The sequence below is a fragment of the Leopardus geoffroyi genome, chromosome E1 (assembly GCF_018350155.1).
Source record: "Leopardus geoffroyi isolate Oge1 chromosome E1, O.geoffroyi_Oge1_pat1.0, whole genome shotgun sequence".
NCBI lineage: Eukaryota > Metazoa > Chordata > Mammalia > Carnivora > Felidae > Leopardus > Leopardus geoffroyi.
In genome coordinates, this window is record NC_059330.1 from 15284675 (window position 1) to 15302033 (window position 17359).

The window sequence follows — 17359 nt, forward strand, 5'->3', positions numbered from 1 at the left end:
TTTTTAAGTGTTTATTTTTGAGAGAGTGTGAGCAGGAGAGGTGCAGAGGGCGGCGGGGACAGCGGATCCTGAGTGGGCTCTACACTGACAGGAGAGCCCGATGTGGGGCTCGAACTCATGAACTGTCAGGTCATGGCCTGAGCTGAAGTTGAAGTCTATGCTTAATCAGCTGAGCCACCCAGGCACCCCAGGAAGGGAATTTTCTAAATTATTGATTGACTGGAAGGTTATATTTGATGGGGAGAAAAACACTGATCTTCAGAGAAATGTGTATATGGATTGGGAAGCACAGGAAGGCTTTATAGAATGAGATGTTTGAGTTTGATTCAGAGTGATGAATAATTTCCTAGGCAAAGAAGAACAGTCATGGGCCAACTGATCGACCTTTACATAAAGCAAACCCAGTACCTCTCCAGAACCTTGAGTGACAGAACCTTTGTAAGGCAGTGTCTGATGCTATTATGGCCTTTTTCTTTTCTTGGGATGATTACTTTCAGTGTTCTTGTACTTAAGAATTTCTTGTTTCTATGAGCATTTAACTTGGAAAGTTCGTTGAATGTGGTGTTTGAGAGTTTAGGCACTTAAGTTAAATTGTCTGGTTTTGAATTTTTAAAAAAAATTTTTTTTAGACAGCACAAGTGGGGGAGGGGCAGAGAGAGAAGGAGACCCAGAATCCTAAGCAGGCTCCAGTCTCTGAGCTGTCAGCACAGTCCGACACGGGGTTCTAACCCATGAACTGTGAGATCATTGACCTGAGCCCAAGTCAGTTGCTTAAGTGACTAAGCCACCCAGGCGCCCCTGTTTGTGTGTTTTAAAGTCAGGATTATGTTTTGTAACCACTGGCAAGTATTTTTTCCATTTTGGGAATAATTATGGTTATGACCCTGTATGCTTCAGTACAAGGTACATTAATTCTGTCAGCTAGTACAGCGCCTGCTCATTTTTCCATGACGGATGCTGAACAGTTTGCTTCTCTTCTGACCCTGGATCTCATTAGGAACTGTAGAATTAGGCATTGTGGTAATTTTTAGTCAGTTTAGTAGGTGGAAACATGCCCCCTTGTAGATTTGTACTTTGTCTTTATAAGATTACAGGGCTGTTGAATCTCAGCAGAAACTTGCTTTACCAGCTGTTGGGGACATCTTGGGATAATCATGTTTACTGGGACGTCGATGTAGAAATCTTAGTGGCATGGGAGTTATTCTGCTAGGCATGGGCATTAAGCTTTTTGGAGGTAGTGTTCTGGAGGGTTAACTTGGTGGAAAAGGATGTGCTTTAAGCAAGAATAAGCCAGATTTTAATGTATTAAGCTTGTGTCTCTTGTCACTGCATCCATTTATTGCATCTGTTCTTACTTCAATTAAAAAAAAAAAAAAAAAAAAAAAAAAAAAGACCGGGTTGGGGGTGGGGAGGAAAAGACCAAAGGATCCCCATCCAGATGAATTCAAATAAATATTCAAATCTGAGGTAGTATGATTAAATGAAAGTACAGCTCTGGAGTCAGATTGCCTGGGTTTATAATCTACTGACTTTGTGATTTCGATCGAGTTTAACTTCCCTGTTCTTCAATTTCCTTATAAAATGGGGATAATACTGCTACCTACTTCAAAGGCTTGTTGAGAAGATTAAATGCATTAATACCTGCAAAGCATTTGGAACAGTGCCTGGCATGAGGTGTTTTATTTGTGAATGATTGATTGAATGAATATATTTACACAAATACTTCAAAGAGCAAAACTAAGAAATAAAGCTAAATTAAAGTCAGGGTGAAAAATAGGGAACTTCTTTTGGCAGGATAGTCCCATAACAAATACAGGCAAGCTGGTTTAAAGTAATTGATGTCTAACTAGGCTATTACTACACAGTAAAAGGGAAATGGCCTGGAACCAAAAAGGCTTTTTTTTTTTTTTAACTTTATAAATTATTATTACTGTTTTTGAGAGAAAAAGGGCACAAATGATCGAGGGGCAGAGAGAGACAGACAGACAGAAGCAGGGCTCGAGTTCACCCAAAGCGGAACTTGAACTCACAAACTGTGAGATCATGACCTGAGACAAAGTCAGATGCTTTAACTGACGAAGCCACCCAGGTGCCCCCAAACAGGCATTTATTAGTATGTTTGATGATTATTGTGCCCTTTCTGTTGCTAGTATTCTAAATTTCAGTTTCTTTGATGATTTTCAGTCAGCTACCTATTGTCCCCAAGCTACTTGGAAGTCTCCCAAATTTTGTCCAGAGTTTTTGTACCAAATTGCCTCTGCATCCACATTTGTCTTTGACAGTGACACTCTATTCACTGGTTCATAAGTTTTGATCATACCTGCTGCAAACAGATTTGACAGCCATCCCCCATCCCAGAAGTGCTTAGATCACATTGAGAAAATAGTTATTGCAGAGAAGACTTTGTGAAATACTAGTTAAATTGAGCATTTTATGTGAATATAATTGCGCTAATCCTGTTGATGGTGGTTTCGAAGGTGTGGCCAGTTTTGGATAAATCAGTTTTCATGTAAAGTTTTGGGGTACTTTATAGGTAGGATTATGTTTCTGTTGCTGGTGTTAAAAGGGTGAGGATGACACCAAGGTTTTCATGAGAGCTTCATTATAGTCATAATTTGCAAATTGGTACAAAGCGCTGGTTGTATAGAACACCCAGGGGTAGTAGGAAGTGCTTTTCTGACTCATGGCTACTACTCTCCCTTAATCTACTACCTTCAGGAATGGACAGATTCTGGAAGTTGAGGGGCTAAGAGGGAAGAGTTGGGGTCTTAAAAGTAAATAACATCTGCAACTCCATTATAAAAAGACAAGCCAATTAAAAGATTGGCAAAACATCTGAATATTTTCCAGAGAAAGTACGCAGATGGCCAGTAAGCACATGAAAAGATGCTCAACATCATTAGCCATTAAAGAAATAAAAACCATGATGTGTACGACTTTGCACACACTGAGGTAACTTTTTTTTTTTTTTTTAAAGAAACTAACAAATATTGGTGAGAGTATGGAGAAATTAGAATCTTCCTATATTGCCAGTAGGAATGTAAAAATAGTGCAGCCCCTGTGAAAAAGTTTGGCAGTTCCTTCAAAAAGTTACTATGATGTCCCTGCAGTTCCACTGCTAGGTAATATGGGCAAGAGACCTGAAAGCATACTTCTGTGAATATTCATAACAGCGTTAGTCATGGTGGCCAAAAAGTGAAAATTCAACTCACATGTCCACTAACTGGTAAATGTATAAATAAAATGTGGTCTATCCATATAGTTTGTGAACTATATTGTTAGGTGCTGCATTCTGGGTGAATCCTGAGACATGCTAATTGAAAGAAACCAGTTACAAAGACAACATATTAGAAGCATACTTGGAGATATTGTGGATTTAGTTCCAGACTGCTGCAGTAAAGTGAACATCCCAATGAAGCGAATATCCTAATCAAGTCAGATGAATTTTTTGGTTTGCTAGTGCATATAAAAGTTATTTTTACAATATGCTGTAGTCCTTAAGTATGCAGTAGCATTATGTCAAAAAAAATTACATACCTTAGTTAAAAATACTTTATTGCTAAAAAATGCTGTGTCTGAACTTTCAGTGAGTCATCTTTTTGGTGCTGGAATGTCTTGCCTTGTTGATGGCTGCTAACGGATCAGGGTGGTGGTTGCTGAAGGTAGGGACGGTTGTGGCAGTGTCTTAAAAAAGACAACAGTGAGGTTTTCTGCATTGATTGATTTCCTTTCAGGAGCATGGGATGCTGTTTGATAGCATTTTGCCCATGGTAGAATGTCTTTCAAAATTGGGAGTCAACGTCAAGCCTCTTAAACCCTGCTAATGCTTTATCAACTAAGTCTAAGTACTATTTTAAATGCTTTAATGTCATTTCAGAAGTCTTTTTTCCAATTAAAATTTTTTTCTTAAATTTACATCCAAGTTAGTTAGCATATAGTACAATACTGATTGCAGGAGTCAAATCCAGTGATTCATCCTCTTCATATAACACCCAGTGCTCATCCCAACAAGTGTCATGCTTAATGCCCCTTGCCCATTTAGCCCATACCCCCACCCACAACCCCTTCAGCAACCCTGTTTGTTCTCTATATTTAAGAGTATGTTATGTTTTGTCCCCCTCCCTGTTTTTATGGTTTTTTACTTCCTTTCCATTATGTTCATCTGTTTTGTGTCTTAAATTCCAGATATGAGTGAAGTCCTATTTGTCTTTCTCTAATTTTGCTTAGCACAATACACTCTAGTTCCATACATATTGTTTGAAATGGCAAGGTTTCATTCTTTTTGATTGCTGAGTAATAATACTCCATTGTGTGTGTGTGTGTGTGTATCTCACATCTTTATCCATTCATCTGTCGATGGACATTTGGGCTCTTTCCATACTTTGGCTGTTGTGGATAACGCTGTTATAAACATTAGGGTGCATGTGCCCCTTTGAAACAGCATGCCTCTATCCTTTGGATAAATACGTAGTAGTGCAGTTGCTGGGTTGTAAGGTAGTTCTATTTTTAAATATTTTGAGGAAACTCCATACCGTTTTCCAGAGTGGCTGCACCAGTTTGCATCCCACTAAGCAGTGAAAAAGGGTGCTTTTTTTTTTTCCACATCCTTACCAACATCTGTTGTTGTCTGAGTTGTTAATTTGTAGCCATTCTGACAGGTGAGGTGGTATCTCATTGTGGTTTTGATTTGCATTTCCTTGATGATAAGTGATGTTGAGTATGTTTTCATGTGTCTGTTAGCCATCTGGATGTCTTCTTTGGGAGAAGTGTCTATTCATGTCTTTTGCCCATTTCTTCACTGGATTATTTGGTTTTTGGGTGTTGATTTTGATAAGTTCTTTATAGATTTTGGATTCATTTCAGCAGTCTTAACCAGAAGTAAATTCCATCTCAAAAAACCATTTTCTGGGGTGCCTGGGTGGCTCAGCCGGTTGAGTGTCCAACTTTGGCTCAGGTCATGGTCTTGCAGTTCATGTGTTTGAGCCCCGTATCAATCAGGCTTGCGTTGGATTCTCTGTCCCCCTCCCTGCCACTCTCGCAAAGATAAATGAACATTAAAAAAAATAAACCATTTTCTTTGCTCCATTCATAAGAAGCAACCTAACTCCCTTATTTGTTAGTTTTATCATGAGATTGCAGCAGTTGAGATTGCAGCAGTTGAGTCAACCTTCAGGCCTACTTTGTGATTTTATTATTTTAGTTTATTTATTTATTTTGAGAGAGGGAGAGAGCGTGCATGCGAGGGAGGGGCAGAGAGAGAGAATCCCAAACAGGCTCTGTACTGTCAGTTCAGAGCCTGATGTGGGGCTTGATCTCATGAACTGTGAGATCATGACCTGAACAGAAATCAAGAGAAATGAAGAGTTGGGCCTTTAACTGACTGAGCCACCCAGGAGCCCCTGTTATTTATTTTTTTTATTGGCTCTTAGAGTTTACACACAATGTTACATTAATTGCAGGTTTACAGCAGTGATTGAGCAACTGTATGGATTATACAATGCTCACCATAAGCGTAGCTACTTCTGTCACTATACAGCATTATCACAACACCACTGACTGTATTCCCTGTGCTGTACCTTTCATCCCTCTGACTTACTCATTCCATAACTGGAAGCCCATACCTCCCACTCTCCTTCACACTTTTGTCCATCCCCTACCTCCCTTTCCTCTGGCAGCTACCAGTTCTCTGTACTTAGGGGTCTGTTCCTGCTTTTTTGTTTGTTCTTTTGTTTTGTTCTTTAGATTTCATATATAGGTGAAATATGGTATTTGTCTTTCTCTGTCTTATTTCACTTGGCAGAATATCTTCTGTGTCCGTCCATATTATTGCAAATGACAAGAGGTCATTCTTTTTCGTGGCTGAGTAGTATTCCATGGAATGTATGTGTACACACTGTATCTTTATCCATTCATCTCTTGATCGACACTTAGATTGCTTCCATATCTTGGTTATTGTAAATAATACTGTGATAAGTGGAGATGCATATATCTTTTCAAATTAGTGTTTTTATTTTCATTGAGTTAAATACTCAGTAGTGGAATTACTGGATCATATGGTATTTCTATTTTTAATTTTTAAAAATTTTTTTATGTTTATTTTTTTATTTTTGAGACAGAGCATGAGTGGGAGAAGAGCAGAGAGAGAGAGAGAGACAGACAGACAGACAGACAGACAGACAGACTCCGAAGCAGGCTCCAGGCTCTGTCAGCACAGAGCCCGACGTGGGGCTTGAACCCATGAACTGTGCGATCATGACCTGAGCTGAAGTTGGACGCTCAACCGACGGAGCCACCCAGGCGCCCCGTCTATTTTTAATTTTTTGAGGAATCTCCATACTGTTTTCTACAGTGGCTGCACGAATTTACATTCCCACCAGTGCATTAGGGTTCCTTTCTGTCCACATATTCACCAACACTTATTTTTTGTCTTTTTGACAGTAGCCATTCTGACAGGTGATATCTCATTTTTGTTTTGATTAAGTCCACTTTTTTTTAAAGTTTATTTACGTAATGTCCACCCAACATGGGTCTTGAACTCATGATCCCAAGATCAAGAGTGGCATGCTGTACTGATTGAGCCAGCCAGGCACCCCTGAAATGTATTTCTTTTTTTTTTTCTTTCTGAAATGTATTTGTTAATAATAGTGAAAGTTGAAATTATCCTTGATTCTTTGGATGCAGAATTGATATTGTGTTAGCAGGCATGTGAAAACCTTAATCTTGTCCATCTCCATCAGAGCTCTAGGGTGGCCAGGTCCATTGTCATTGAGCAGTAATATTTTGAAAAGGAATCTTTTTTTCCTGAGCAGTAGGTCTCAATAGTAGGCTAAAAATAGTGAACTGTGTTGTAAACAGATGTGCTGTCATCAGGCTTTTGTTGCCTTATACTGTACAGGCAGAGTAGATTTAGCGTAATTTTTTTTGAAGATTATATTTTTACTAATCTCTACAACCAGTGAGGGGCTTGAACTCACAACCCTGAGATCAAGAGTTGCATGCTGTACCGACTATGCTTGCCAGGCACCCAAATTTAGCATAATTCTTTTTTTTTTTTTTTTAATTTTTTTTTCAACGTTTATTTATTTTTGGGACAGAGAGAGACAGAGCATGAACGGGGGAGGGGCAGAGAGAGAGGGAGACACAGAATCGGAAACAGGCTCCAGGCTCTGAGCCATCAGCCCAGAGCCTGATGCGGGGCTCGAACTCACGGACCGCGAGATCGTGACCTGGCTGAAGCCGGACGCTTAACCGACTGCGCCACCCAGGCGCCCCAAATTTAGCATAATTCTTAAGGGCTGAGGATTTTCAGACTCATCAGTGAACATTGGCTTCAACTTAAAATCACCAGCTGCTTTAGCCCTACCTAACATGAGAGTCACCCTATCCTTTGAAATTTTGAAACCAGGCATTGACTTCTCTTTAGCTGGGAAAATCTTAGATGGCATCTAATAATATAAAGCTGTTTTATCAACACTGAAAATCTGTTCAGTGTGTAGCCACCTTCATTAATTATGTTAGCTAGATCTTCTGGATAACTTGTTGTAGCTTGTACCACAGCACTTGCTGCTTCACCTTGTTGTGGAGAGGACTTTCTTCCCTTAAACCTCATGAACCAACCTTTGCTGGCCTGACTTTTCTTCTGTAGTTTCCTCCCCTCTCTCAGCCTTCATATAATTGAAGAAAGTTAGGGCCTTGATCTGGATTAGGTTTTGGCTTAAGGGAATGTTGTGGCTAGTTTGATCTTCTATCCAGACCACTAAAACTTCTCTGTATCAGGGATAAGGCTGTTTTGCTTTCTTATTATTCATGTGTTAACTGGAGTAGTGCTTTTCATTTCAACTTCAAGAACTTTTCCTTTGTATTCACAGTTTGGCAAATTGTTTGGCATAAGAGGCCTAGCTTTTGGCCTGCCTCAACTTTCACCATACCTTCCTTACTAAACTTAATCATTGCTAGCTTTTGATTTACAGTGAGAGTTGTGTGACTTCCTTTCACTTGAACACTTAGGGACCATTTTAGGGTTATTAACTGGCCTAATTTCAATATTGTAGTGTCTCAGAATAGAGAGGCTTGAGGAGAGAGGGAGAGATAGTGGAGTGTGGGGTGACAGGACATGGTACTGAAGATGAATAGCAGGTTGGTGGGACAGAACACATCATTTATTGTTTGCCATTTTATATGGGTGCGGTTTGTGGTGCCCCAAAACAATTGTAACATCAAAGATCACTGATTATAGATCGCCATAACAAATGTAATAATAATGAAAAATCAGCTTGAAACATTACGAGAATTATTGAAGTGTGACACAGAAACATGAAATGAACTGATGCTGTTGGAAATATGGTGCTGAGGACTTGCTTAGTACAAAGTTGCTACAAATCTTCAATTTGTAAACAATGCAGTTGTAAAACAAGGTATGCCTACATAACATGGTTGCATTTATATGGAATGTCCGGAATGGTAAATCCGTAGAGATGGAAAGGAGATTGGTGGTTACTTAGGGTTGAGAGAATTGGGGTATATATGTGGGGAGTGATGGCTAATGGGTATGGAGTGTTTCTTTTTCAGGTGAGATGAAACTGTTCTAAAACTGATTGTGGTCATCGTTGCATCACTTTGTGAATATACTAAAAACCACTACATTGTGCATTTTATTTATTTTTAAAAATTTTATTTTTTAAAAATTTACATCCAAATTAGTTAGCATATAGTGCAGCAGTGATTCCAGGAGTAGATTCCTTAGTGCCCCTTACCCATTTTAGCCCATCCCTCCTCCCACACCCCCTCTAGTAATCCTCTGTTTGTTCTCCATATTTATGAGTCTCTTATGTTTTGTTCTCCTCCCTGTTTTTATATTTTTGTTTTCCTTCCCTTATGTTCATCTGTTTTGAAGATTAAAAGTCCTCATATGGATGAAGTCATAATATTTGTCTTTCTCTGACTAATTTCACTTAGCCTAATACTTCCAGTTCCATCCACGTAGTTGCAGATGGTAAGATTTCATTCTTTTTGATTGCCGAGTAATACTCCATTGTGTGTGTGTATATGTATGTATGTATGTGTATGTATATATATATATATATATATATACACCACATCTTCTTTATCCATTCATCCACTGATGGACATTTGGGCTCTTTCCATACTTTGGCTATTGTTGATGGTGCTGCTATAAACATTGGGGTGCCTGTGTCCCTTCGAAACAGCACACCTGTATTCCTTGGATAAATACCTAGTAGTGCAATTGCTGGGTCGTAGGGTAGTTCTATTTTTAGTTTTTTGAGGCACCTTCATACTGTTTTCCAGAGTGGCTGCACCAGCTTGCATTCCCATACATTGTACATTTTAAATGAGTGAATCATCTAGGTGAAGATCAGTGAAGCTGTTGTTTAATAAAACTGGGTAACTGCTGCTTCTGTAGTTGTACCATAGTCTTTTGTGCATAGTTTGTGGTTTTCTAAAATGAAAGGAGTGATATACTTAATTGAATCGGATTGTAGACTGTCATTGAGTCCTTTAATTCCATTTCCCTAGGGCCCTTGGGTGGCTCAGTTGGTTGAATGTTGGACTCTTGATTTTGGCTCCGGTTGTGATCAAGCTCTGCAACGGGCTCCATGCTGAGCCTTGATCCTGCTTGGGATTCTCTCTCTCCCCCTCTGCCTCTCTCCACTGTTCACACTCTCCCTTTCTCTCAAAAAAATTTTTAAAATTTTTAAAATTTTTAAAAATGTATTTCCCTCTTCCTACTGTAAAAATATTGTTAAAATGTTGAAAATTTTAAAGCATAGAAAGTGAAGGAAATGCAAATTATCTGGAATAGTACTCAGACCTATCATTGTTAAATTTTTGGTGGTATTTTGTGTATAGTTTTTCCATATAGTTGCAAAGTCATACAATTTAAAAGAATTGTCTTTTGGTGTGGCTAGATTAATTTTTAAATTGCTTTGTTGGGGCCAATATAGAAAACTAATTACTGATTCACTTCTGAGGAATGTTTAATTTGTTAGTTTTTGAAAATAAACTTGTATGGAAGTGATCTTGAAATTACCCTCTGACTCCACTGGCCCTGAATTTAGCCCTTTTTTTTCCTAAATGTTTGTTTATTTTTCAGAGAGAGAGAGAGAGAGAGAGAGCGCGCGCGCGCGCGCGCGCGCGCATGAGCAGGGGAGGGGCAGAGAAAGAGGGAGACACAGAAATGGAAACAGGCTCCAGGCTCTGAGCTGTCAGCACAGAGCCCAACGCTGTAACTCACAGACCGCAAGATCATGACCTGAGCCGAAGTCAGACGCTCAACTGACTGAGCCACCCAGGCGCCCCCCCCCCCCTTTTTTTTTAATGACTGTAGTTAAAAAAAAAAAAAAGTTCTGGGGCACTTGGCTGGCTCAGTCCTTATAGCATGTGACTCTTGATCTCAAGGTGGTGAGTTCAAGCCTTGTGTTGGGCATGGAGCCTACTGAATTTAAAAAGAATGCTTTCAGGCTTCCACAAATGAATTAATGGTTTTATTACTGTACTCCCTACTATTTCTTTAATGCTTCAGAATTACATTAAAAAATTAAAGTATAATTTATATATGATAAAATATACCCCTTTTACATATACAGTTGACTCTTGAACAACAACATGGGCTTGAACTGAGCAGGTCTACTTACATGTGGATTTTTTTTTCAATGAACCAGTACAGTACTGTGAATGTATTTTCTCTTACGGAATTTTCTTTATAACTTTTTCTCTAGCTTACTTTATTGTGGAATGCAGTATATAATAGATATAGCATACAGAAATATGTGTTAATTATCAGCAAGGCTTTTGGTCAGCATTCGGCTATTAGTAAAGGTTTTGGGGAGCTACAAGGTATACTTGGATTTCTGACTGTGCTTGGTGCCCTACTCTTGTGTGATTCAAGGGTTTATATTGTACAATTTAGTGTTTAGATAAGTGTAACCACCACAGTGGAGCAATTTTCTTACTCCCCAAATTTCCTTTACACACAAGCCCGTCACTTCACCCCTATACCTTGGTATAACCACATATTTGTTGTCTTTATAGTTTTGCAATTTCTGTGACTTGGCTTGAGTGAATTATATAGTCTTTTGGTCTGGCTTTTTTCAGTTAGAATGATTTTGTAATTCATCTTCTTGTGACTTTTTGTTTTAAAATTTGTTTTTGTGCGGGTTGGGGAGAAGGAAGTGCATGTGCCCACATACGTGTGCGAGCAAGAAATGGGCAGAGGGAGAGAGAGAACCCCATGCAGGCTTCTTGTCCTCCCAAGAACTGTGAGGTCATGACCCAAGCCGAAATTAACAGACTTAAAAGGCTGAGCCACCCAGGCACCCCCTACATCTTGTTATTTGTATCTGTAGTTTATTTTTTTATTCTTGAGTAGTACTCTATTGTATACTTAGACTTTTGGGGTTGTTTTCACCTTAGCGTTTTGAATAAAGTTGCCGTGACCATTTATTTGTGTGAAGGTCTTTGTTAAGATACATTTTAATTTCTTTTGGGAAATCTCTAGTAGTGGAATTACTGAGTCTTAATAGGGTTTTCTAACTATAAGAACTACCAAACTTTTCAAAGACCTTACTATCTTAATGTTTCTATTAATTTTCTGGTACTCCCTAAAGTGTAATTTTTTAAAACTTATTTTCCTGGGACAGCACATAATTTAACTGTTAAGGAGTGTTTCATAAAGTTACTATCTGTATCATATTTTAGAATAGGCTTATGTTTAGAGTGTTAATGTATGCTAAGGGTATTTGTTAAAATGTAGATTCTTGGGTCTTATGACCAAAGATTCTGAATCAGTAAAGAGCCACATGGTGATAATGGCATTTAGTCTTTTCTAAAAGCATAGTTTTAGTAAATCTATTTATTGGGTTAGTATTCATTGAGCTGTTTTTGGTTCTTCCTTTGCATTTCTCTGCATTGTTGTTCCCTGTGTTTTTCTTTAAACTTGGGGATCTCCTAAGGTTTATCTGGGCCCCTTTCTTAGCCCGCCACCTAGTGGTAACAAATAGGAACCATCAAAAGTTTTGCTAATGAATGTGTAGGAGGTGTGGAGAATTTCTTTCTAAAGGTGGAAGGACGGAAACATCCAAAGTTACGTTTGGTTTGTGTTTGTGATTTAACCAAAATGCTCAAATGCGTATGTTTGCTATATGAATGAATATTCTTTTCTCCCATGACATTTTTTGAAATAGAATTTATTTGTAAGAAAAAATATTTTAGAGCCTGTAAATTAAAACAGATTTTCTTTTTTTTTTTTTTTCAACGTTTATTTATTTTTGGGACAGAGAGAGACAGAGCATGAACGGGGGAGGGGCAGAGAGAGAGGGAGACACAGAATTGGAAACAGGCTCCAGGCTCTGAGCCATCAGCCCAGAGCCCGACGCGGGGCTCGAACTCACGGACCGCGAGATCGTGACCTGGCTGAAGTCGGACGCTTAACCGACTGCGCCACCCAGGCGCCCCAAAACAGATTTTCTTAATGCTTATTTTATTTTCGAGAGAGCACGCGCATGAGTGGGGGGAGGGGCAGAGAGAGGGAGACATAATCTGAAGCAAGCTCCAGGTTCTGACTTGTCAGCACAGAGCCCGATGTGGGGCTTGAACCCACAAGCTGTGAGTTCATCGTCTAAGCCAAAGTTGGGGGTTTGACCGACTGAGCCACCCAGGTATCCCTAGAGCCTACAGATTTTTAATCTTTGTCTTAAACTGCCAGCTCAATTATTTTTACTGGGAAATGGGCAGATGTGCTTTCCTAGTTCCCTTATTTAATGAGACAGATGTTTCTAAGCTGTATTGAGTTAGGTGGCATATGAGGTTTTGATTCCATAGAACTTTCATTACAGATTCTCTTGTTCTAGGCTCTTAGTTTACTTTCTTTTACATGATTTTTGGTTTTTTACTCCTTTCAGGTTTAATGATTGTAGTTATTTTTGTTAAAATTCTTACCTTTTTATACTAGCTTGACAGAAAAAAAGACCTATTGTGAAGGGATTTTGTATCAACAAAACTTACTTTGTAAGGTCTGATTTCACTTTTCCCTTATAGAAATGGTGGAATCGATGAAGAAAGTAGCAGGGATGGATGTGGAGTTGACAGTTGAAGAAAGAAACCTCCTATCTGTTGCATATAAAAATGTGATTGGAGCCAGAAGAGCTTCCTGGAGAATAATCAGCAGCATTGAACAGAAAGAAGAAAACAAGGGAGGAGAAGACAAACTAAAAATGATTCGGGAATATCGGCAAATGGTGAGATTATCATATCCTAGGCTTCTTTAAAGAAAGATGCCTCATGTTTTGGATATTTTATTTTAAAGCTCGGGGCATCTGGGTGACTCAGTCAGTTAAGCGTCCAATGTCATGCTCAGGTCATGATCTCATGGCTTGTGAGTTTGAACCCCACTTTGGGCTCTGTGTGCTGACAGCTCAGAACCTGGAGCCTGCTTTGGATTCTGTTTTTCTTGCCTCTCCCCTGCTTGTGCTCTGTCTCAGAAATAAACATTAAAAAATTTAGTAAAATTTTATTTAAGTAGTCTCTAAACCTGGTGTGGGGCTTGAACTCATGATTCTGAGATTGTCACATGCTCTTCCGACTGAGCCAGTCAGGCGTCCCAGGTTTTGAACATTTTATTTTATTATTTTTTTTAAGAATTTTTAAAAAGTTCATTTATCTTGAGAGAGAGCGAGTGAGCATAAAAGCAGGGGAGGAACAGAGAGAGAATCCCAAGCAGGCTCTGCATTTACAGTGCAGAGCCTGATAATGGGTCGTGAACTCGTGAACAGTGAAATCATCTCCTGAGCCAAAATCAAGAGTCGGACACTTAACTGACTGAGCCACCCAGGTGTCCCTGAACATTAAAAAAAAATTTTTTTTTCAACGTTTATTTATTTTTGGGATAGAGAGAGACAGAGCATGAATGGGGGAGGGGCAGAGAGAGAGGGAGACACAGAATCAGAAACAGGCTCCAGGCTCCGAGCCATCAGCCCAGAGCCTGACGCGGGGCTCGAACTCAATGGACCGCGAGATCGTGACCTGGCTGAAGTCGGACGCTTAACCGACTGCGCCACCCAGGCGCCCCCCTGAACATTTTAGATCACACTGTAGTACACATGTGTAATATAAATTTTATACTTGAATGGATTTGCATATTTTACTTAACCCAGATTATAGGTCATACAGTATTTCAGGACAGAGGTGAAGAAGTTTTCTCTGGAAGCTATAGAAGGTGCTCACTTTTGAGCACCAACAAGTAGAAACTAATTTAATCTTGTTTTTATTGTAGTTAACTGCAAAATACTTCATTGAGTGACTTGAAAGAACCATCCAGGACAATGTAACAAGTATTTTTGTGCCTCTTATGTGCCGCACAATTTGCTAGGTGCTATGGATGTAAAGATGAGACAAATACAGGTTACTTTGCATATGGAGGTTCAGTCTAGTCATTGTTTTCTTAATTGAGTAGAAAATGTTAAAGGCATTGGACATTATTTCTTGAAGTTATTGTTTCAGGTATTTTATATATAAATGGAATTTTTCGTACTGTGAGTTTTGGTCAAAAAAGTACCATAGCCGTTGATCTAGGCCAGTGGTTTTCAACCAGAGGTGATTCTACTGCTCAGAGGGCATTTGGCAATTTCTGAAGACATTTTTGGTTGTCACAACTTGGAGGGTGCTATTGGCATCCTGTGGGTAGAGACAAGGATGCTGTTTGCTGAATACCCTGTGCATAGAACAGCCCTGTATAGCAAAGAATGATCTAGTCCAAAATGTCAGGCTACTATTGAGAAAGTGATTCTTGTGGAAGAGAAAGGCATATAAACACATTTTGAGTCCAGCGAGGGAAATTACAGGAACACTCAAAAAGTAGCATGGGGAATGAATTTGGTAGGGAGAGGGAAAAGGGCAACTACATTTATTATCTCCACCTTTGTTGGACGCTGTTCTTGAGTGGGGAGATATTAATACACATAATTGTGCAACACAGGGTGTTTATTTAAATTACCCTGTAAAGAATAGGTATTAGTCTACTTTATAGATGGGAAAACTGAGGTTTTGAGTGACTTAAGAGGTGGTAAGCTGATATAGGGGCACGCCTGGGTGGCTCAGTCAGTTAAGCATCTGACTTCGGCCCAGGTCATGATCTCACAGTTCGTGAGTTCGAACCCAGTGTCGGGCTCTGTGCTGACAGCTTGGAGCTTGGGGCCTGCTTCGGGTTCTGTGTCTTCCTCTCTCTGCCCCTCCCCAGCTCATGCTCTCACTCTGTCAAAAATAAATAAACTTAAAATAATTTTTTAAAAAAGGTGGTAAGCTGATATCAGTGTGCCCATTAATGTCAAATATATTGGAACAAGAGTATGGGTTGTCAGTAGAAAAGTTTGGTGTCTCAGAGGAACGATGAAATGAGAAAGTTAAAAATGCTTAAGTGGCAGAATTCTGTGCTAAATTGTGGGATTTGGGCTAAGTAGGAAAGGAAGCAGGAAGCAAAGAGAGGGACTGATAAATTGGGGGAAGATGAAAGATTCAAGAGGCTGGAGGTCTTGATGTGTCTCTAATTAGGAATAACAGGAATAAAGAAGTAAGGAAGGAAGTTACAATGTAGTAGTGAAATAGAATTTAAGACTTCTTGGATAAGGGCGCCTGGGTGGCTCAGTCAGTTGAGCGTCCGACTTCGGCTCAGGTCGTGATCTCGCAGTCTGTGAGTTCGAGCCCCGCGTCGGGCTCTGTGCTGACAACTCTCAGAGCCTGGAGCCTGCTTCGGATTCTGTGTCTCCCTCTGTCTCTGCCCCTCCCCTGCTCATGCTCTCTCTCTCTCTGTCAAAAATAAATAAAACATAAAAAAAAAAAAAAAAAAAAAGACTTCTTGGATAAAGCAGCTCAGTTAGAGATGTTGACAAATAGGTCATGGAGTTGAGATCAGGGAACTGTATTGAGAGGAACATGGGTGATAATACCTTGGTGTGATACCAGGAATTGGAGAGGTAACCTGTGAATGTGGTTGGAAGGCCTATAGAGATCCACTGATAACAGATACTGAAAAATTAGGTCACAGAGGATGAGCTTCCAGAGAGGAGCTGTTTGGAGTAACAGCAGCCAGTCATACTGAGTTAGTGGGGAGCTAAGAGAATTCAGAAATTTTTTCTCTTAGAATAATTGCTACTTGAAAAGCCATGAGGGAGGTAGTTTATTCAGGAAAGAGCTAGTTTAATTTAGGATCTGGATGAGATTATAGGAGAAGAGAGAGTGGGAGGATTCTTTACAATGGGAAGGAGGTTCCAGAGGGCATAAGAAGAACTTGGGAAAGGTTCACCAGTGTCACCATGAATTAATGGAAAATAGAGACTAAGATAATACGTATGTTCATTTGGGATATTCATCTTTGGTATGATAAATTGAAATGAGTGACAATATTTACTTGAGTATACAGAGTTTTAGTGCTATAATTTGGCTGTGGATCTCTTCCACTTATGGCTGTTGAGCACAGTAGTGGTTAGGAATGTGAGCACTGGAGGCCAGTTGCCTGGGATTGAATTTTTATTCCATCCCTTATAAACCATGACCTTAGGTTTTCTAGCCTGCCTCTGTTCACATCATAGCTCTGTCTCTTGTTTTAATGTTTATTTATTTTTGAGAGAGAGACAGACAGCACAGGCAGGGGAAGGGCAGAGAGAAAGGGAGACAAAAAATCTCAAGTAGGCTACATGCGCTGAGCTGTCAGTGCAGAGCCCGACATAGGGCTGGAACCCATGAACCTCCAAATCATGACCTGAGCCAAAGTTGTATGCTCAGTAGACTGAGCTCCACCAGGTGCCTCAAGATTTTTATTTTTATGTAGTATCCATACCCAACCTGGGGCTTGAACTCAAAAGCCGGAGATTGAGAGTCCCATGCTCCATGGTCTGTGTCAGCCAGGCACTCCTGCCTTTTTTTTTTTTTTTTTTTTTTTAAAGCACTTAACAGCATGGAGAAAGAAAGAAGGTAATTTCTGTAACTTGGAGATAACTTTTCTCTGTTTTTTTTTTTAATCAAGAGAGAGGAAGGAGGTTTGGAGAAAGATGTATATTCTGTTTACTTATGGCTCTCTTCCTTAAAACCAGAGGGAGAATGTGTCATAGTTTATGTAATCTCTTAGACTTAAACAATTTTTGACTTTTTTTTCCAGGTTGAGACTGAGCTAAAGTTAATCTGTTGTGACATTCTGGATGTACTGGACAAACACCTCATTCCAGCAGCTAACACTGGCGAGTCCAAGGTTTTCTATTATAAAATGTAGGTTCTATACTAGAAGGGAAAATGTGAGATTAAATGTTGGCTCCCTTAGAATTACCACTTTCTCTGTGTAGGTGTTCAACTTTAA

General features: G+C 39.5%; 1 protein-coding gene across 3 annotated transcripts in view; it reads left to right on the plus strand.

Annotated features, from left to right (window-relative positions):
• Positions 1-17359, plus strand: part of YWHAE (tyrosine 3-monooxygenase/tryptophan 5-monooxygenase activation protein epsilon) — a 51439-nt gene that overhangs the window by 25473 nt on the left and 8607 nt on the right. For all 3 annotated transcript variants that reach the window (XM_045490494.1, XM_045490496.1, XM_045490495.1), the window contains 2 exons: positions 13054-13253; positions 17165-17271. In XM_045490494.1, coding sequence (XP_045346450.1) covers positions 13054-13253; positions 17165-17271 — 307 coding nt within the window. The remainder of the gene's footprint in view (positions 1-13053; positions 13254-17164; positions 17272-17359) is intronic.